General features: G+C 43.2%; 1 protein-coding gene across 5 annotated transcripts in view; it reads left to right on the top strand.

Moving 5' to 3' along the window:
- The window catches only part of PTPRM (protein tyrosine phosphatase receptor type M), a 782,304-nt gene that overhangs the window by 524,063 nt on the left and 242,786 nt on the right, over positions 1-15,455 (top strand). For 3 of the 5 annotated variants that reach the window (XM_039255237.1, XM_039255235.1, XM_039255234.1), the window contains exon 14: positions 385-459. The exons of the other annotated variants lie outside the window; for them this stretch is intronic. In XM_039255237.1, coding sequence (XP_039111168.1) covers positions 385-459 — 75 coding nt within the window. The remainder of the gene's footprint in view (positions 1-384; positions 460-15,455) is intronic. 5 annotated transcript variants of the gene reach the window in all.

Genomic DNA, 15,455 nt, shown 5'->3' with positions numbered 1-15,455 from the left:
GCAGCGAATCACTGATACACCACACTCAATAGCACTTGGAAACACTGCTCAGCCTAGAGCCTTATTTAGGACTTACGTTTTGTTTTTACTTTTTTTTAATTCCCCCCACTTCGATTTCCCACAATATCAGCCAAAGCTTACAACTGTGTCATAGTTAGAAATCTAACTGCCTGACAAAAACCTGTTTAAGGGAAAAGGATTCAGAAGAGTCAACGCTTTGCTATGGTTTTTTTTTTCTTTTTTTCTTTTCTTCTCTTTTTGTTATTGTTGGAACAAAGTTGACACAATGTGATATACTGATGGAGATTCTCCTTGCTAGCCTAGCTTCAGTCTGGCTTTTTCTTCCCTCATGCATGCTGACCTGGGAATCTTCCTTTGCCATAGCCGCGATAATCGTGACTCAGCTTACAACACCTTACATTCGCATCGCCCCTGCCGCAGGCGACGACCAACTGACAGGTCAGATGTTCAAGTATAGATGAGTCATCTTGCCCATTTCCTGCTCATTTTTCTCAGCTTTGTTTCCCCCCTACATTTCCTCCTTTGCTTATTAAGGCTTGTTTACAATGTTTCAGGCTCTTGATACAGACCTGTGCCCGCATTAAATGAAGTGATGTGCTTGGCCTCTTCTCTGTGCACATTGATACCCATGCATTAAGCACAACGCCACTGCATGTTTTCATTGTGTGTTTGTCTGTTGGTGTGTTCCTTTCTAGCCTAATGTTGTACAGAATGAAATTTGCTAGACTTGCAACAGCAATGCCACCAAACAGGATTTCAATCAGAATCCATAAAGATGTATGCCCAGTTATGCAAATTCACCTAAAGCCCTGTGATGTAAGGGTGAGCGAAGTTTACTCTCCACCTTGTAGGATCTAGTTTGTACGCACACGTAGCAGTACGCCATCTTGAAACGTAGCCACCCAGAGCTGTTTGGGGTGACGGCGTTCAAACAGCTCTGCGTGTACGTACAACTGGAGCAGAGTTGATTGCATTCTTTATAGATCCCTGTTTCAAAGCCAAGTGTTTATATAAAGCAGCGGCACATCTGCAAGTCAAATGCACTGAATAATTTAGGGAAGTTTTTAAAAAACTGAATGGCTTAGAGTCATGGAGTTAAACTGTGTGCTTCTAGATAGAAGCATTAGCACACAGAAAGAGAACTTAGCAAAGAGAAAATAGCTTGTCCATTCCGTACTATCTCTAAAGGTGTATGGACATCAGCATAAACTCCTATAAGAAAAGAGTCCAGTAAATGACTCCAGATTGAAGGTGAGTGGTCAGAGAACCTCAGGAGACAAATTTTTGTCCTGCAGTAAAAGCAAGCCATTGTCAAGATTTCTAACATAATTACGTGGTCAGGATTCAAATTCTGGTTTCAGAGACATCATCGATATTTTAGTTTTTGGCAGGTAGGGTAGGCACGGTTAAAACTCAGCTGTTTTCCGTAGAATTTCCACTCCAGCAATTGTTTTGAGTGTACGAAACGAGGGAATATACTCTCACATTTAAGAAAAAGGGAAAAACATGTATAGCTTAACACATGGTAAGAATTCACAAATGTTTAAGTTGTCCTGTGAGCTTTTTGTTTGGGAAATAAAAGCAACTGAGACTCAGGAAATTTACAGACTGATTTTTGTAAGGTAAAGAAATGGAGCCTAATTCTACTTCTTTCCCTGCTGGAATTCTACACATATTTTCGGTCCTCTGTTTTGGGCCCTAAAAGCTATAAAATTATTATTGATAGTTCTGTATCTCTTTGCTTTCACATTTCTTGTAAGCATATTTCTTTTATGGATTGAGGTTCTACTTGTTACAGACTCTTTCTTATCCTGAACTTCTCAAGTTGTCTTCCCAAAAGTAGAAGTACTTACGGGATAGTGAAGCGTCTTTCTTAAGTCATCTGGTCTAAAACCTTCATATTTAAGGACTGGCCCATGGCCCATCGTTGGGTCCGGTGTCCATCTTGAAGGTAACCTGAGATCCTTGAGCAAGTCTGACCGCCAGCTGAGTCTGAACTGGCCCCATGATTGTCAGCAAACCAATAAAAGTGGCCCCACTATCCTAAAACAAGTGCTAATGGGAAATGTAGTTGAATAGCCACATTCTCAGGCTTTAGCTGTATCTACAACCTTCACATTAAGCATGCTGCTTCCTAGGCATTGAAGTAACTGAAACTTTTGAACATAGATTTCTCTCTACAGCTTGCATAATTAAGAAGATAGCTCATAAATCAGCCTCCTTCACAGTGCTTTCAGATCCCAGGTATCTTGTTATTTGGGAACTAGTCTGTGAAGGACACATACATTGCTGTGGTGTATGGCTGCCATTCTTTTAAAGGCTGCAGGAGCTCTCCATCATTTACTTTGGTTTATTAGGGATTAAAATGATGGAGTGTTAGAATAAGCCTCAAAAAAACAGGGGAAAAAAAACCACTCCTGATCTTTTTTCAGTATTTACTGCTGGTTTTAATGATGGCTAATCTTACCCAGATAAATTCAAAATCAAGTAATATTTCTTTTGCATTTTCCATTTGCATCAGCCATCAACTATGATAGCAGTAACATTGTCTTTTTTAATAGATTTATTCATGAGTCATACTGCAAGCTTGAGACTTAATGCATTCAATCACTTATCTGACATTTATTGAGCACCCTCTGTGTGCCAAGGTATAGACCTACTAAGTCTTATAAAGAGTTTTACTTTGTGTGGTTGCCCAGGCTCTTGGCATCAGGCATTTTGCTTTAGACGCATCAAAACCTATGTACACACAGGTTCTTAGCAATGAGAAATCACTATCATGCTGGTCACTTAGCAGTTAGGAAAGGATAATAGTTTGGTAACTAATGCACAAAAGGACATGTATTTCAAAACCGTCTCATCATATGGAGCATTCATTAGGAAATGGTCAGTGAGACAGTTCTGAACATTGCACATCTGTGACCCACTGAACAGTTGTGGTTCTGTTTATTAGATCAATATGGTGCCTTCCAGAAGCCAACAGGAGGTGCATGAGGAATGCATTCTGAAGTGCCCCTCAACAGTGTTTTTGTTCATTTTAATTGGGCTGACCTCCTACTCCTACAAGTGCTGTTCAAGGCTGTACTTGTACTAGGAAAGTCTGATGAGATCATTCTCTGCAGAGCTTAGTTCCTTTGTCCCAGAATGTGGCACATGCGACTTAAGCTTTCCTTGGCATAGATGAGACCTCACTCGCTTGTCTGTCCCCAAAGTAAACAAGCATCCTGGTGACCTGATATCCGTACCAGGACTGTACCAGACATAGCAAAATGCTCATAAATATTAGCTGATCTGACTCACTGAACAAAGGCAGAACAGACTGCAGAATGAGCAGGCCTGTCATTGCACTGGGGAGTGTTTCTTAAACATGTTTTGTCTTCAGTCAACAGTGAAATACATCATTATCCAATATGCACATGTGCACATACACGTAAATTTAACTGAACAGAAAGCATTAGAAACCATACTGCCAAGACTACTCACTGAATGAGATGATCTCTGATTTGTTCTATTCTGTTCCATTTCATTCTATTTCATACTTAAAAAAAATTCTAGTTGCTACCTACTAATCTGATTTCATTTCCCACTATTGGGTTGTAACCCACAGATTTTAAAATATGCTTTATTAAACCACTGGATATAGGATATTATGAAAGGAAACAATGTATAACTGGAATAAAGGTCCCCCTTACCTCAAAACCACTCTAAACAGTGCCCACAGAGAAAGTTCTAGAAACTAGAAATGCTTCTGGTTTCAACTTTGTCCCTTTACTTTGTGATTAATTGTAATATAGAACTGCTTTAGGAAGAAAATTAAAAGCTGTACACGCTAGAAATTTCTCTTTAAGATTTTTTTTAGTTAATTTTATAAACATCTCTAGGCTGTTTATTTTATATTAAGATATTTCTGTTTATGATTTAATAACTTAGCGAGCTCTGAAATGCTGTGGAGAATGTTTTCCTCAAACAAAGTTTTTTTTTATCATCCGTTTTGGTTAACCCATACATCTAATGTGATAAGATCTGTAGCCTAGAATATTTATAAACAAAGTGACTTTTGGGATTCAAGTACAAATCAGATATATCAGAACATGTAGAATTACTTGCTAGATGTAAATTGTACTCAAAAATAATAGAGAAGTAGCCAAAGATTATTCCCACGAAGTTTCAAGTTTTGAAAAAGATACATGTAGCATATGTCTGTATTGTCAAAGATAAACACAGCTGGACATTAAAGCTGTAAAAACATATTTTATTCAGTAACTTCTGACTGTAGGGGATAGAGGTGGGCTCCATTTTGTTTTGTGCAGAGGGGACTAGCTTTTTTATTTTCCTTAAGTTTATTTATTTGAGAGAGAGAGAAAGAGTATGTATGCGGAAACAGGCAGAGGAGAGGCAGAGAGAGTGAGGGAGAGAGAATCCCAGACAGGCTCTGCAGAGTGGGTCTCGAACCCACGAACCATGAGATCATGAACTGACCAGAAATCAAGAGGGGGACGCTTACCCAACTGAGCCACCCAGCCTCCCCGAGGGGCTGTCATTTTAAAGGGAGAATGGGGAAAGGATGTGAGCAGGGGCTCCGTAGAGTCTGTGTAGTGAAAAATTATAAAAAGCAGGAAGGGTGTTTGGGTCCAGGAGACACCCGTCTGGTTGGCTAACTGTCATTTATCCAAGTTAAGCCACTGCCCTCCCTCTGAGGCTGGGACACAGGAGCCCTGTCTTCGGGTGTCACTGGAACAAACAGTTCTTCCGGCAGCCTTCAGTTTCCTCAGGCAGGCACTTTAAGGGAGACGGGGTCACCTACAGATGTAGCCTTGATGGTTAAAAAACCCTCAGTCTTGGCTCAAGTCTTTAAAGGCCAAGATGAGACCTAGGGGAGGAGGGGCTCAGGGGAGCCCAGCTGGAGTTTGGTCACAAAGAGAATCTTTGCCGACATCCAGGCAAAGCGACCATGAAATAAATCCGAAGGAATTTCTTTTTTCTCCCTGATGTGGCTCCTAAAGCAAATAGAGTCTTAGGGGCACCTGGGTGGCTCAGTCAGTTAAGCGTCCGACTTCGGTTCAGGTCACGATCTCACAGTTTGTGGGTTTGAGCCCCGCGTCAGGCTGACAGTGTGGAGCCTGGAGCCTGCTTCAGATTCTGTGTCTCCCTCTCTCTCTGACCCTTCCCTGCTCATGATCTCTCTCTCTCTCTCAAAAAATAAATAAAAGATTAAAAAAAATTAAAACAAATAGGGGTTTTTTTTAATGTAAAATATAAAACCTGGAAGTCAGGGAACTAGATCCCCGCTGAGGAAGTCAAGCAACTGAGTGTACACAGAGAAGCTTCTGTGTTTTGGACCCTGAGCTAGAAATGTCTGCAGACATATTTTTCACTAAGTCCTCACAACAGCCACCCGAGGAAACATCGTCACACTTTTCAGTTGAGAAAAGGAAGCTCAAAGGGGTTAGACTCAAGTGCACCAGCCTCAGAGCACTGATAGGCAGGCAAGTCAGGGACACAAGTCTGATCCCAAGCTTTGTGACTCGAGCCCCTGGGGTTTTTTGACCTCAGAGTCTACTTGAACATCTCCCTTTTTGCCCTCAGTGCCCTTCTCTCTCCCCTCCTGAGCCCCTCAGTCCTCACCCGCTTCTCCCCTGCCCCCCCCACAGCCTGACACCACCCCCCTTCTGCGCCCCTCAGTCCTCACCCGCTTCTCCCCTGCCCCCCCACAGCCCTGACACCACCCCCCTCCTGCGCCCCTCAGTCCTCACCCGCTTCTCCCCTGCCCCCCCACAGCCCTGACACCACCCCCCTCCTGCGCCCCTCAGTCCTCACCCGCTTCTCCCCTGCCCCCCCGACAGCCCTGACACCACCCCCTTCCTGAGACCCTCAGTCCTCACCCGCTTCTCCCCTGCCCCCCCGACAGCCCTGACACCACCCCCCTCCTGCGCCCCTCAGTCCTCACCCGCTTCTCCCCTGCCCCCCCGACAGCCCTGACACCACCCCCTCCTGCGCCCCTCAGTCCTCACCCGCTTCTCCCCTGACCCCCCACAGCCCTGACAGCACCCCCTGCAGCCCCTTCAGTTGGTAGCAAGGACCCTCTTGGCCCCTTGCCTGCTTGCCCCCACCACACATCACCCTGACCCCCCGCCTGAGAAAATCTCATTGCCTGCTTCCTCGGCTCCTGGTTTCATACTTCCAGGTGCTGCTTGACACCCGGCAGAGACGGGCAGATTAATTCAACTAGAGGTAGGTACTTTGCCTCCAGCCCCGATGCTTTCTGCTGATGGTGAATGTCCCCTGCATATGCAGTGGTAGAACACGGCCCTCCACTCCCACCCAGCTGTGCCCTCAGCCTGAGCCCTGAGATGACTTGGCCAGGCCTCCCCCACCCATTGCTGTGCCTACTCTCCTGGGCGGGCACGTCTTTGCCAGCCATGGCCCTTAAATCCTTCCTCATACTCCTGGGGGTCCTAGCCATTGGGTCACAGAGAAGGACACCTTTTCTGTAGGAAGAGAAACCAAAATTGAAGTTTACCAGTGACAGCCTAAGGGAATTTCTCAGACTCTCACTGAGGAGTGAGTGGGTCTATACAAATACCAAATACCAAATTTCAGTGTACCCCGAAGTGCTGACACCACCTTTGTAGAACATGAGTTTATCCCTCCATCTTTACAAAGAATGAAGGAATGTGCTAGATTCTGTATGTCTGTCTTAGCTTATGGGTTTTGAGCTCTAGCCAAGAGCTGGCTCAGCTGGAGCCTGAGTTAGGATCTAAATTGAGTGGTGACTGTGTGTGAAGGCGCATTGGAAAAGGTGACGATCTCAAATCCTCCATTCCACAAACACTCATCAGTCAGTTGCCGGAGACCATCAGGGCTGGACACCTTAGAGGTTACCTGGTTACTGGGGCACCTGGGTGGCTCAGTTGGTTGGGCGTCCGAATTCGGCTTAGGTCATGATCTCACAGCTCGTGGGTTCAAGCCCCGCATCAGGCTCTGTGCTGACAGCTCAGAGCCTGGAGCCTGCTTTAGATTCTGTGTCTCCCTCTCTCTCTTCCCCTCCCCCACTCACACTCTGTCGTTCCCTCCCTCAAGAATAAACAAACATTTTAAATAAATAAATAAATAAATATCTGGTCAAGTGCTTCTCAAACAGTCCTCTGTGGGGTTCCATGGGAAAGCCTCAGGAGCAACTTCAAATATAGGCCTCTGGACTGGGCAGTGACTTCTATAAAACTGTCATGGGTAGTATAACTGTAGGGAAGGTGAAGAATTAAACTACTCAGGTTCAAACCTCAGCTGTGTCACCTACCAGCAGAATGACCTTTGGCAAGTTACTTCGAATCTCTGTACCCCAGTTTGCTCATCTGTGAAGTGATGATGAGCTGTGAAATGATGAGGTTACAGCTTTACCCATAGTAAAGTTATCAGAATTAAATCCACACATCAAGTACTTAGTATACCCTCCAGAAATGTTAGCTAGTATTGTTTTCCTACCTTAACACCTTCTTTTAAAGTATGTACACCCTTTTATTCCTTCATTGATGCATGGGTGCGTATTTCCTGATAACTGCCATATGTCAGGCACTGAACAAGGCTCTTGGGATATGTCAGTGAACAAAGCATATAAAAACTCAGATATACTGAAAAATTTTACTCCAAGTCTAGACTAACCCCATCCCCAGCCTATATAATAGCCATCTTTCTCTGTATGTAAATACGTACAAATATATTCAGATTTTGTTTGCTACCATTTATTCACTTAACCCTGTCACTTGCATTTTATACTTACTAGGTAATGAATTCTCCTTCAAGCCACTATGTATTCTTCCTAGTTGAGTATTATTCCTCTGTAGGGACAGATGAAGATCTATTCACCATTCCCTTGTTAATGGACATTCAGATTTTCACCCCTTTCTGATTTTTTCTTACTGACGGCAACAACCACCAGAAACTAGAATATATAACCTTCTGTACATATTCTTTTCATTGTAACTTTATTTCTTTTTTTTAATGTTTATTTATTTATTTTGAGAGACAGAGAGAGAGAGAGCTGAGGAAGGGCAGAGAGAGAGGGAGAGAGAATCCCACACTGTCAGTGTAGAGCCCAACCCAGGGCTTGAACTCACAAACCGTGAACCACCCAGGTGCCCTTGTAACTTTATTTCTTAATGATTCTCAGATATGGGTCAAAGGGCAAGTTTTTTACGCACAACCATATTCCTTTCCTTCCCAATTGTAGCAGTTCATTCTCTCCCTAAGTGCCTGCCAAGTGCCCCCCTTGCAAGGGGTGTCTACCATGCCACATTTCTGGTGCACGAATGTCTCCTGACTTTTCCTGAAGCTGGGTATCTTCGCCTGTCTTTGCTGGCCATTTGCATTTCTTCTTCTACATCTGTTCATACTTACCCTGCCAATCACTGTTCTTTTTTTTTTTTTAATTTTTTAAATGTTTATTTTTGAGAGAGAGAGACACAGTGCGAGCAGAGGAGGGGCAGAGAGAGAGGGAGACACAGAATCCGAAGCAGGCTCCAGGCTCTCAGCTGTCAGCACAGAGCCCAATGTGGGGCTCAAACTCCTGAACTGTGAGGTCATAACCTGAGCTGAAGTCAGACGCTTAACCAACTGAGCCACCCAGGAGCCCCTCAGTCACTATTCTTTTGACTTCACTGTGTCTTTTGGCATAAGGAAATTCTCATTTTCAGATCATCCGTATGTTCCCGTTTCCCTCTATTTCTCCAAGGTCTTTGGTGTTGCCTGAGAAGGTCTTCACATCTCTGATTATTCCGCCATTCCCCTGAATTTTAGCTCCTGAACCCATCTAGAAACTGCCACCGATATGGTGTGGCATATTGCCAAGGGAGAGGGCTAGCTTTTTCCAGATAGACAACAGCTAGCCTGGCTCTTATTATTAAATAAACAATTATTTTCTCACAGAAGTGAAATGCCATATTGTCCTATATTACAATATAGTATAGATTGTTATGGTCCTCTTTGGGTCTTCCTACATTAGTAACATAAGTTTTTTTTTTTTTATTATACTACCTTTTTATGATATTTTCTTATATGATAAAACTAGAATTCTCTCCATCTTCTTTGTCAAGAATCCCTCACCACTGATCCGTCCTCGTCAACTTGTCAGTCTTTACAGTGGCCTCCAGGCTGACGTGACGGCCCACTCCCCTGATTCCCTCTCTACCTTCCTTCCTCTGCCTTATTCCACACCAGCTGCCCTGACCTCCCTGTGGTTCTCTGGCCACATAGCCATACTCCCTTCTTTGACCTTTTGCTTCCATATTTCCCTTGTTTGGGAATATCCTTCCCCAGATATCCACTTGACTCACCCTCCTACCTCCTGTAGTCCTGGCTCAAATCCACCTTCTCAGTGAGGTCTGCCATGAATACTTCCCCACCTTCGCACTGCAGCCTCCCGTGGGACCTCTCCCCATCTTCTCCACACAATCTCCCCCTCCCCTTACACTGCTCCTTTCTTCCTTTTTCTAGCACTTCTCACCTTGTGTGCTTATTTACGTCTGCCTCTGTGTTCCTCCCCTTCCTAGAACATAAGCCCCCTGAGGGCAGACATCTTCATCTGCCTGTTCTGATGTATATCCGAAGCACTGAGAAGGTGGCCCAGCACACCCCAGGCTGTCGGCTTCCAAAAATGTCACTGAGGTTCTCAGAATCTTATCAGATCTGTGCATTATCACGACTTCAGGAACATGATAAATGTCTCCATCAATTTCAAATCTTGTTACAAGGCTTGTAATACAAATTTGGGGTTTTCTGTATGAGCCAGCCTTGTCCAGTCTCCCTCTAGAATGTATCCTAGGTTCAATGACGTCTCCCCTTCTCACCAGCTGGGACCAGTACAGACGCATCTTAACTACTCTCATGGCTCCCTGTTGATTCTTTTGCCACATGGCAGCCAGACTGACTTCTGGAAATCAAAGTCCCTTTCCATCATTCTCTGTTTAATGCCCTTGAATAGCTTCCTACTGCACTAGCATCAGTTTCAAAAGCCGCCGCACAGCACAGGGCCGTGAACAGTCTGGCCCCTCCCACACCTGGCCTTCATCTTCTGTCACTTGCCACACTCGGTTCTGGTCTCTTCTCTTCAAAGCCCCACGCCAGATCCTTCATGGGTCATTTGCACTTCCTCCACCCTCTGCTGAGACTCTTCCCCTAATCTTCATATTTCCAGCTCCTCAACATTCAGGATTCAGTGTAGGGGAACTTTCCCCCCAAAAGGTCTCCGTAGACAAGGGTCTTGAAGTCACTGCCTTATTGGCTCCCAGACACTGTCCTGCCCATCACTCTGCATCTTTTTTTAAAAATTTTTAATGTTTATTTTTGAGAAAGAGAGAGACAGACAGAGTGCAGAGAGGGGAGGGGCAGAGAGAGAGGGAGACATAGAATCCGAAGCAGGCTCCAGGCCCCGAACTGTCAGCACAGAGCGTGATGTGGGGCTCAAACCCACAGACGGCAAGATCGTGATCTGAGCCGAAATCATAGGCCCAACCATCTGAGCCACTCAGGCACCCCTCTACTTCTTCCTGAAGTGCCCTGATGACTGTGTGTCTCCCTCCAGGATCCCGGGTAGCAGGGCCTCGTCTCTCTGTGTTGGTCCTGATGTAGCCACATGGGCACGTAGCAGGTGTTTCACAGTTTTTACCAAATGACCGAACAGTTGAGCACTTTTCTTGTTAAATTTGTTCTATAGCTTTCATTACATCATTAATAACTTTGGATTAATTTTGATAAGGACAGAAATCTTCTGAATCTTTTTATTTTACCTACCCTTGACTGATTTTATGTTAGTTGCAAAATTCATGTCTTCTTTAGAATATATACATGTTTAGAATATATATTTTAGAATATATATAGAATATCTAGAATAAATAGAATATATATTTAGAATATGTATATTTATTTTGAGAGAGAGAGAGAGTGCAAGGGCATGTGTGTGTGTACGAGGGGAGGAGCAGAGAGAGAGAGACAATCCCAAGCAGGGGATTCTGTGGTAACAGCACAGAGCCCAGTGTGGGACTCAAACCCAAAAACATCCGATCATGAGCTTGTATCAAGAGACGCTTAACTTACTGAACCATCCAGGTGCCCCTCAACCCATTTTTAAAAAGCACAATTTTAATCAGCCATTTATTTTAGCAAGAAGCGTAAGAAAGGTTTAATGTTCATCTAATTGTTTTAGAGAGTGGCCTTCTCACTCACACCAGTGTTTTCTGTTTCCTTCCACTCCCCGGACTGCCTCTGACCACTTCTGTACCTCCACCTGTTGGACCCAGCCAGTACATCTTTGGTGCTCTTTAGGAGCAATAAGCTGAGGCAGCCCTAAGTGCACATAGGCATCATTTGCCCTTCTGTGCACCCAGGGTTCTCTATTTATGAAATGAAGACATAACTAAAATCAGACTTTACCCATACTGAGTTGCGTACAGGACTGGATACAGCTTGAAGATGGTGTGATTGTTTACTGAACTTGAGCTTAGTCAAGGGCAGGAATAGCAGGTGCAAAGGTCCTGTGGTGGGAAGTAGCATGACCAAAAATGAAACACTGCAAAAAAGGGCCATCAAGGCTGGAGAGCAGAGAGTGAGAAGAATGTGTGGTGAGCGGTCAATTGGACAGACACTCCGAGGCCACCCTCCTCTGACTAGGCACACTACAAGTATTGGAGGGCAGTTGAAATAGACCAAAAGTCGGGAGTAACACTCTAAGAAATGGAAGATCATCTACCAGCCTAGAGAAAAAAAGTATAGAGAGTGAGTAGAAGTTGCGGGTGCGTGAACAGAAGAGCTAAATGCCAGCAGATTGGTGCAGCCTAAGTAACAGCCCTGGGGACTTGAGGATGGAAGAGCACATGATGGGGAGTTTAAGGGATAGGTTCAAAAATATATCAGAGGAACACATTAAGTACCTCAGAGACAAGTGGTTTCATTCAGCCTCTTGCCTGAGTTATCCACTTCATTCCTTTGGAGAGCTATTTCCCAGGGTATGCATATGAATTAAAACTGACAAAGAGCATAAAGGGTACTAAAACTCAGCCATCTTGTTTGAATATATGGTCACTCAGATAAAATCTCACCACTGTTAGCTGCAGACAGTTATATTTTGCCCTTGTAAGAGTTCAGTCATTAGACTTATAAAGCATCGTCTTAGAGACTGTTAATTTTGTCTACTAGGAAATATTTGTAGAAATATTTTTATCTACTGCTACAGGGGCTGTATTTCATTTATCTTGATACCATCTACAACCTGCCACTCAGTGCTTGGCACCTGGAAGACCCTCAGAGACCAGCTATAAATGGCAGATGGAATGAATTCATTTGTAAAAGATGAAATTCCCTTAAAGGCATGAACTAATTTCCACACACCGTTGTTTTAAGAAAAATAGTGTCTGTGTCACAGAGGAGCTCCCAACTATGAGTGCCGTCAGGAGTGGGACTCGGGGAGGTGTGGGCTAGACTGTGTCACATAGACGTCCCATGGCCAGAGACCAAGTGTCACATAGACATCCTGTGGTCGTAGACGAAGGGTCCCATAGATGTCCGTGATCACAGACCAAGGGTCACATAAACATCCATGGTCATAGACCAAGGGTCACATAGACATTCCGTGTTCAGACATGCAGGTCCATCCTGATGGAACTGTTACAACTTTGCCAGCAGTGAAATATTTTGCTCGAGGGACATAGGCTCTGCACTGCTCCAAACATGTTCACCGCCCATACTTTGGGAGAGAAGTTTCCATCCCTTCCATGAAGACCTCCTCTTCCTCTCAGGAAGCTTGAAGTGTGATTAGCTCTGTGTTATGAGTTGCAGAGAATTCAGAGAAGTGTAATGTGCACTCTTGGCTCTCAAGAAACTTTATACCAACATCAACAGTTGACCAAATATGCCACGTCAACAAAATCCACTGATTTCTTGAACCGTTCGTAACAATAATAAATGTGTAGGGAAATAAGTTAGCCTATATTCACTGGTGCTCGAAAACATAGTATCTGTATGATAGGAGTCCTTGTCAGTGTCCGGAGCTTTGAATAAATCCCTTGAGAGAATTTTGAGTAAAAATAAAGGGAAGATAATGCCTCCATTAGGCTTCCTTGTAAATACAAAGAGCCAACCTCTACATTTAAGCTGTTAATCCATTTATTGGAAACAGTGGCTGAATTAGAACTACCATTTTCCTATTAATTAGGTATCCTGATTTTTCAGGCACATTATCATATCAATGTGGGTGATTAGCAATTCACAGGATGCCCCGAGGTAGGCAATTTTTCTTAAACAGTGAAGGATGTATCAGTGCTATATATTTTGGTCATGGAAGCCAGCACAGAAAGTTAGTGAGAGGAGAGTTTGGTCAGAACTCCGACATCTCTTAGAAGGGTTGCTTGAGGATTCTAAAAATTTCCCTCTCAGCTACAAAGAATGTAAAGTGAGGGGAAATTTTTATTCTCTCTGCAACACCAGCTGAATGCATTTTAATGGGCTGTAGTGTCACTGGTGATTTATTACCCCTTTTTGTTCTTTTATGTGTTATATTTGTCATTTTGCTGTGGCAGTTTCATCTATAAAACAGTATAGTTACAAGAAAATGGTGAAGGGATACAGGACTGCCATGGGAGATTCTGTTCCTTTTTCCTTGTCATTTTGGGGAAGGGAATACTGAGTCAAATGTCAAGCATTTAGTTTCAGAAATAATACATTTTAAAAGATGTATATTGCACCACAACAGGATTGCTTTCCATTGTTGCTACATAAACTTGAGAATTTCTCTGTAATGATTTTCAATATAAAAGAACAACTTCATTTCTTCAAATATCCTTTTACGTTTTTCCTTCTATCAGCAGGTTGATAAAGGAAAATAAAACAATGTATTTAACTGTCTTAAGGCATCGAGCCTTCTTTGCTCCAGCATCTTTGCTTAAGGCATTGAGCTTTCTGGCCTGAAACGCACAAATTGAAAAATGTTATATTTTAGGAAATCTACCTTTTAATTTCACTATTAATCTCATACATTGTACATGGCCAACATGGATGCTACAAGTGAAGTTTCGAGCTCAAAATAAACCAGGTTTTCAGTAGAAGATTCAACATACTGGGGGAAAAATAAGATTCTTGCATGAAAGGGTTTATATTTATCAGTTCAATTATTCTTACCTTTTTAAGTAAGGGAAGATGTGATTTAAGTTTTACAGTAAAATTAAGTTAATTCTTCCTTGATATTAGTAAATGTGGACAAGGCCTGGATATTTTAAAAATATTTATCAGGGGCGCCTGGGTGACTTATTCGGTTAATAGTCCAACTTCAGCTCAGGTCATGACCTCACGGTTCGTGGGTTCGAGTCCCACGTTGGGCTCTGTACTGACAGCTCAGAGCCTGGAGCCTGTTTCAGATTCTGTATCTCCCTCTCTCTCTGACCCTCCCCTGCTCACATGCGCTCTCTCTCTTTCTCTCTCAGAAATAAATAAAACATAAAAAAATTTTTTAAAAATATTTATCAAAATTGAGTTACACTATCTTTCTCTTGGTCATTCCCTTTGCCCTAGTGTCCAGCCTGGAACTGATACATGGTAGCTGTTAAGCAGTATCTACTTGTTGATAGATACCTTCCTTCCTGACATTCTGAGTTTCATCCCTCCCTTTAGAAAAAAACGTCACTACAGAAACACCTGGGTGGCTCAATTGGTTAAGAATCTGACTTCGGCTCAGGTCATAATCTCATGGTTCATGGGTTTGAGCCCCACGTCAGGCTCTGTGCTGACAGCTCAGAGCCTGGAACCTGCTTCAGATTCTGTGTCTCCCTCTCTCTCTGCCCCTCCCCTGCTCACATTCTCTCTCTCTCTTTCAAAAATAGATTTTAAAAACATTTTTAAAAATTAAAAAAAAAGTCACTACAATTTAGAATATAAGGCACCAATATTAATTCTGACATAATTCTAATTATGTCTAAGAAAGCCCATCAGTTTCATTCAAAATTTGTAGGCAAAGGGCCATGCTCTGCTGTTTTGGTTGGCTGTAGACTAGGCTCTTTTGTAAATAAGTATTTTTAGAGTCCTGTAAAATACTTATTAGTATTTGTGAGAGGCTTTTTTTTTTAAGTATTTATGGGTATGATCCAATGTACGTAATCGAGATGGAAAAGAGTCAGAAATTCCTTCCTGCTCGTGACACAGCAGGATGTAGAAGAATCAACAGGACAAGAAAATATCAAGGATAGATCTAGAATAAACAAGCCTCCCCTTTTAGAGAAAGAATTCTTATTTTATGCGCTTTACTGACCTTGTAAGAGAATCAGGGGACAGTGAAGATGGGCACGTGAAAAGAGAAGAAAGCACAGTCCCTTCAACAAGAGTGCCTCATTTCATCTGCTCTCTTAACAGTTTCAGTCAATGCCAGACAGGGTCATCGGGGACTCTAGTGGCTGAGA

This window comes from Hyaena hyaena, unplaced genomic scaffold (genome assembly GCF_003009895.1).
Source record: "Hyaena hyaena isolate Hyena2069 unplaced genomic scaffold, ASM300989v1 scaffold_515, whole genome shotgun sequence".
NCBI lineage: Eukaryota > Metazoa > Chordata > Mammalia > Carnivora > Hyaenidae > Hyaena > Hyaena hyaena.
The sequence above is the reverse complement of the archived record's forward strand: the minus strand, read 5'-3'. Positions and strand labels throughout refer to the sequence as shown.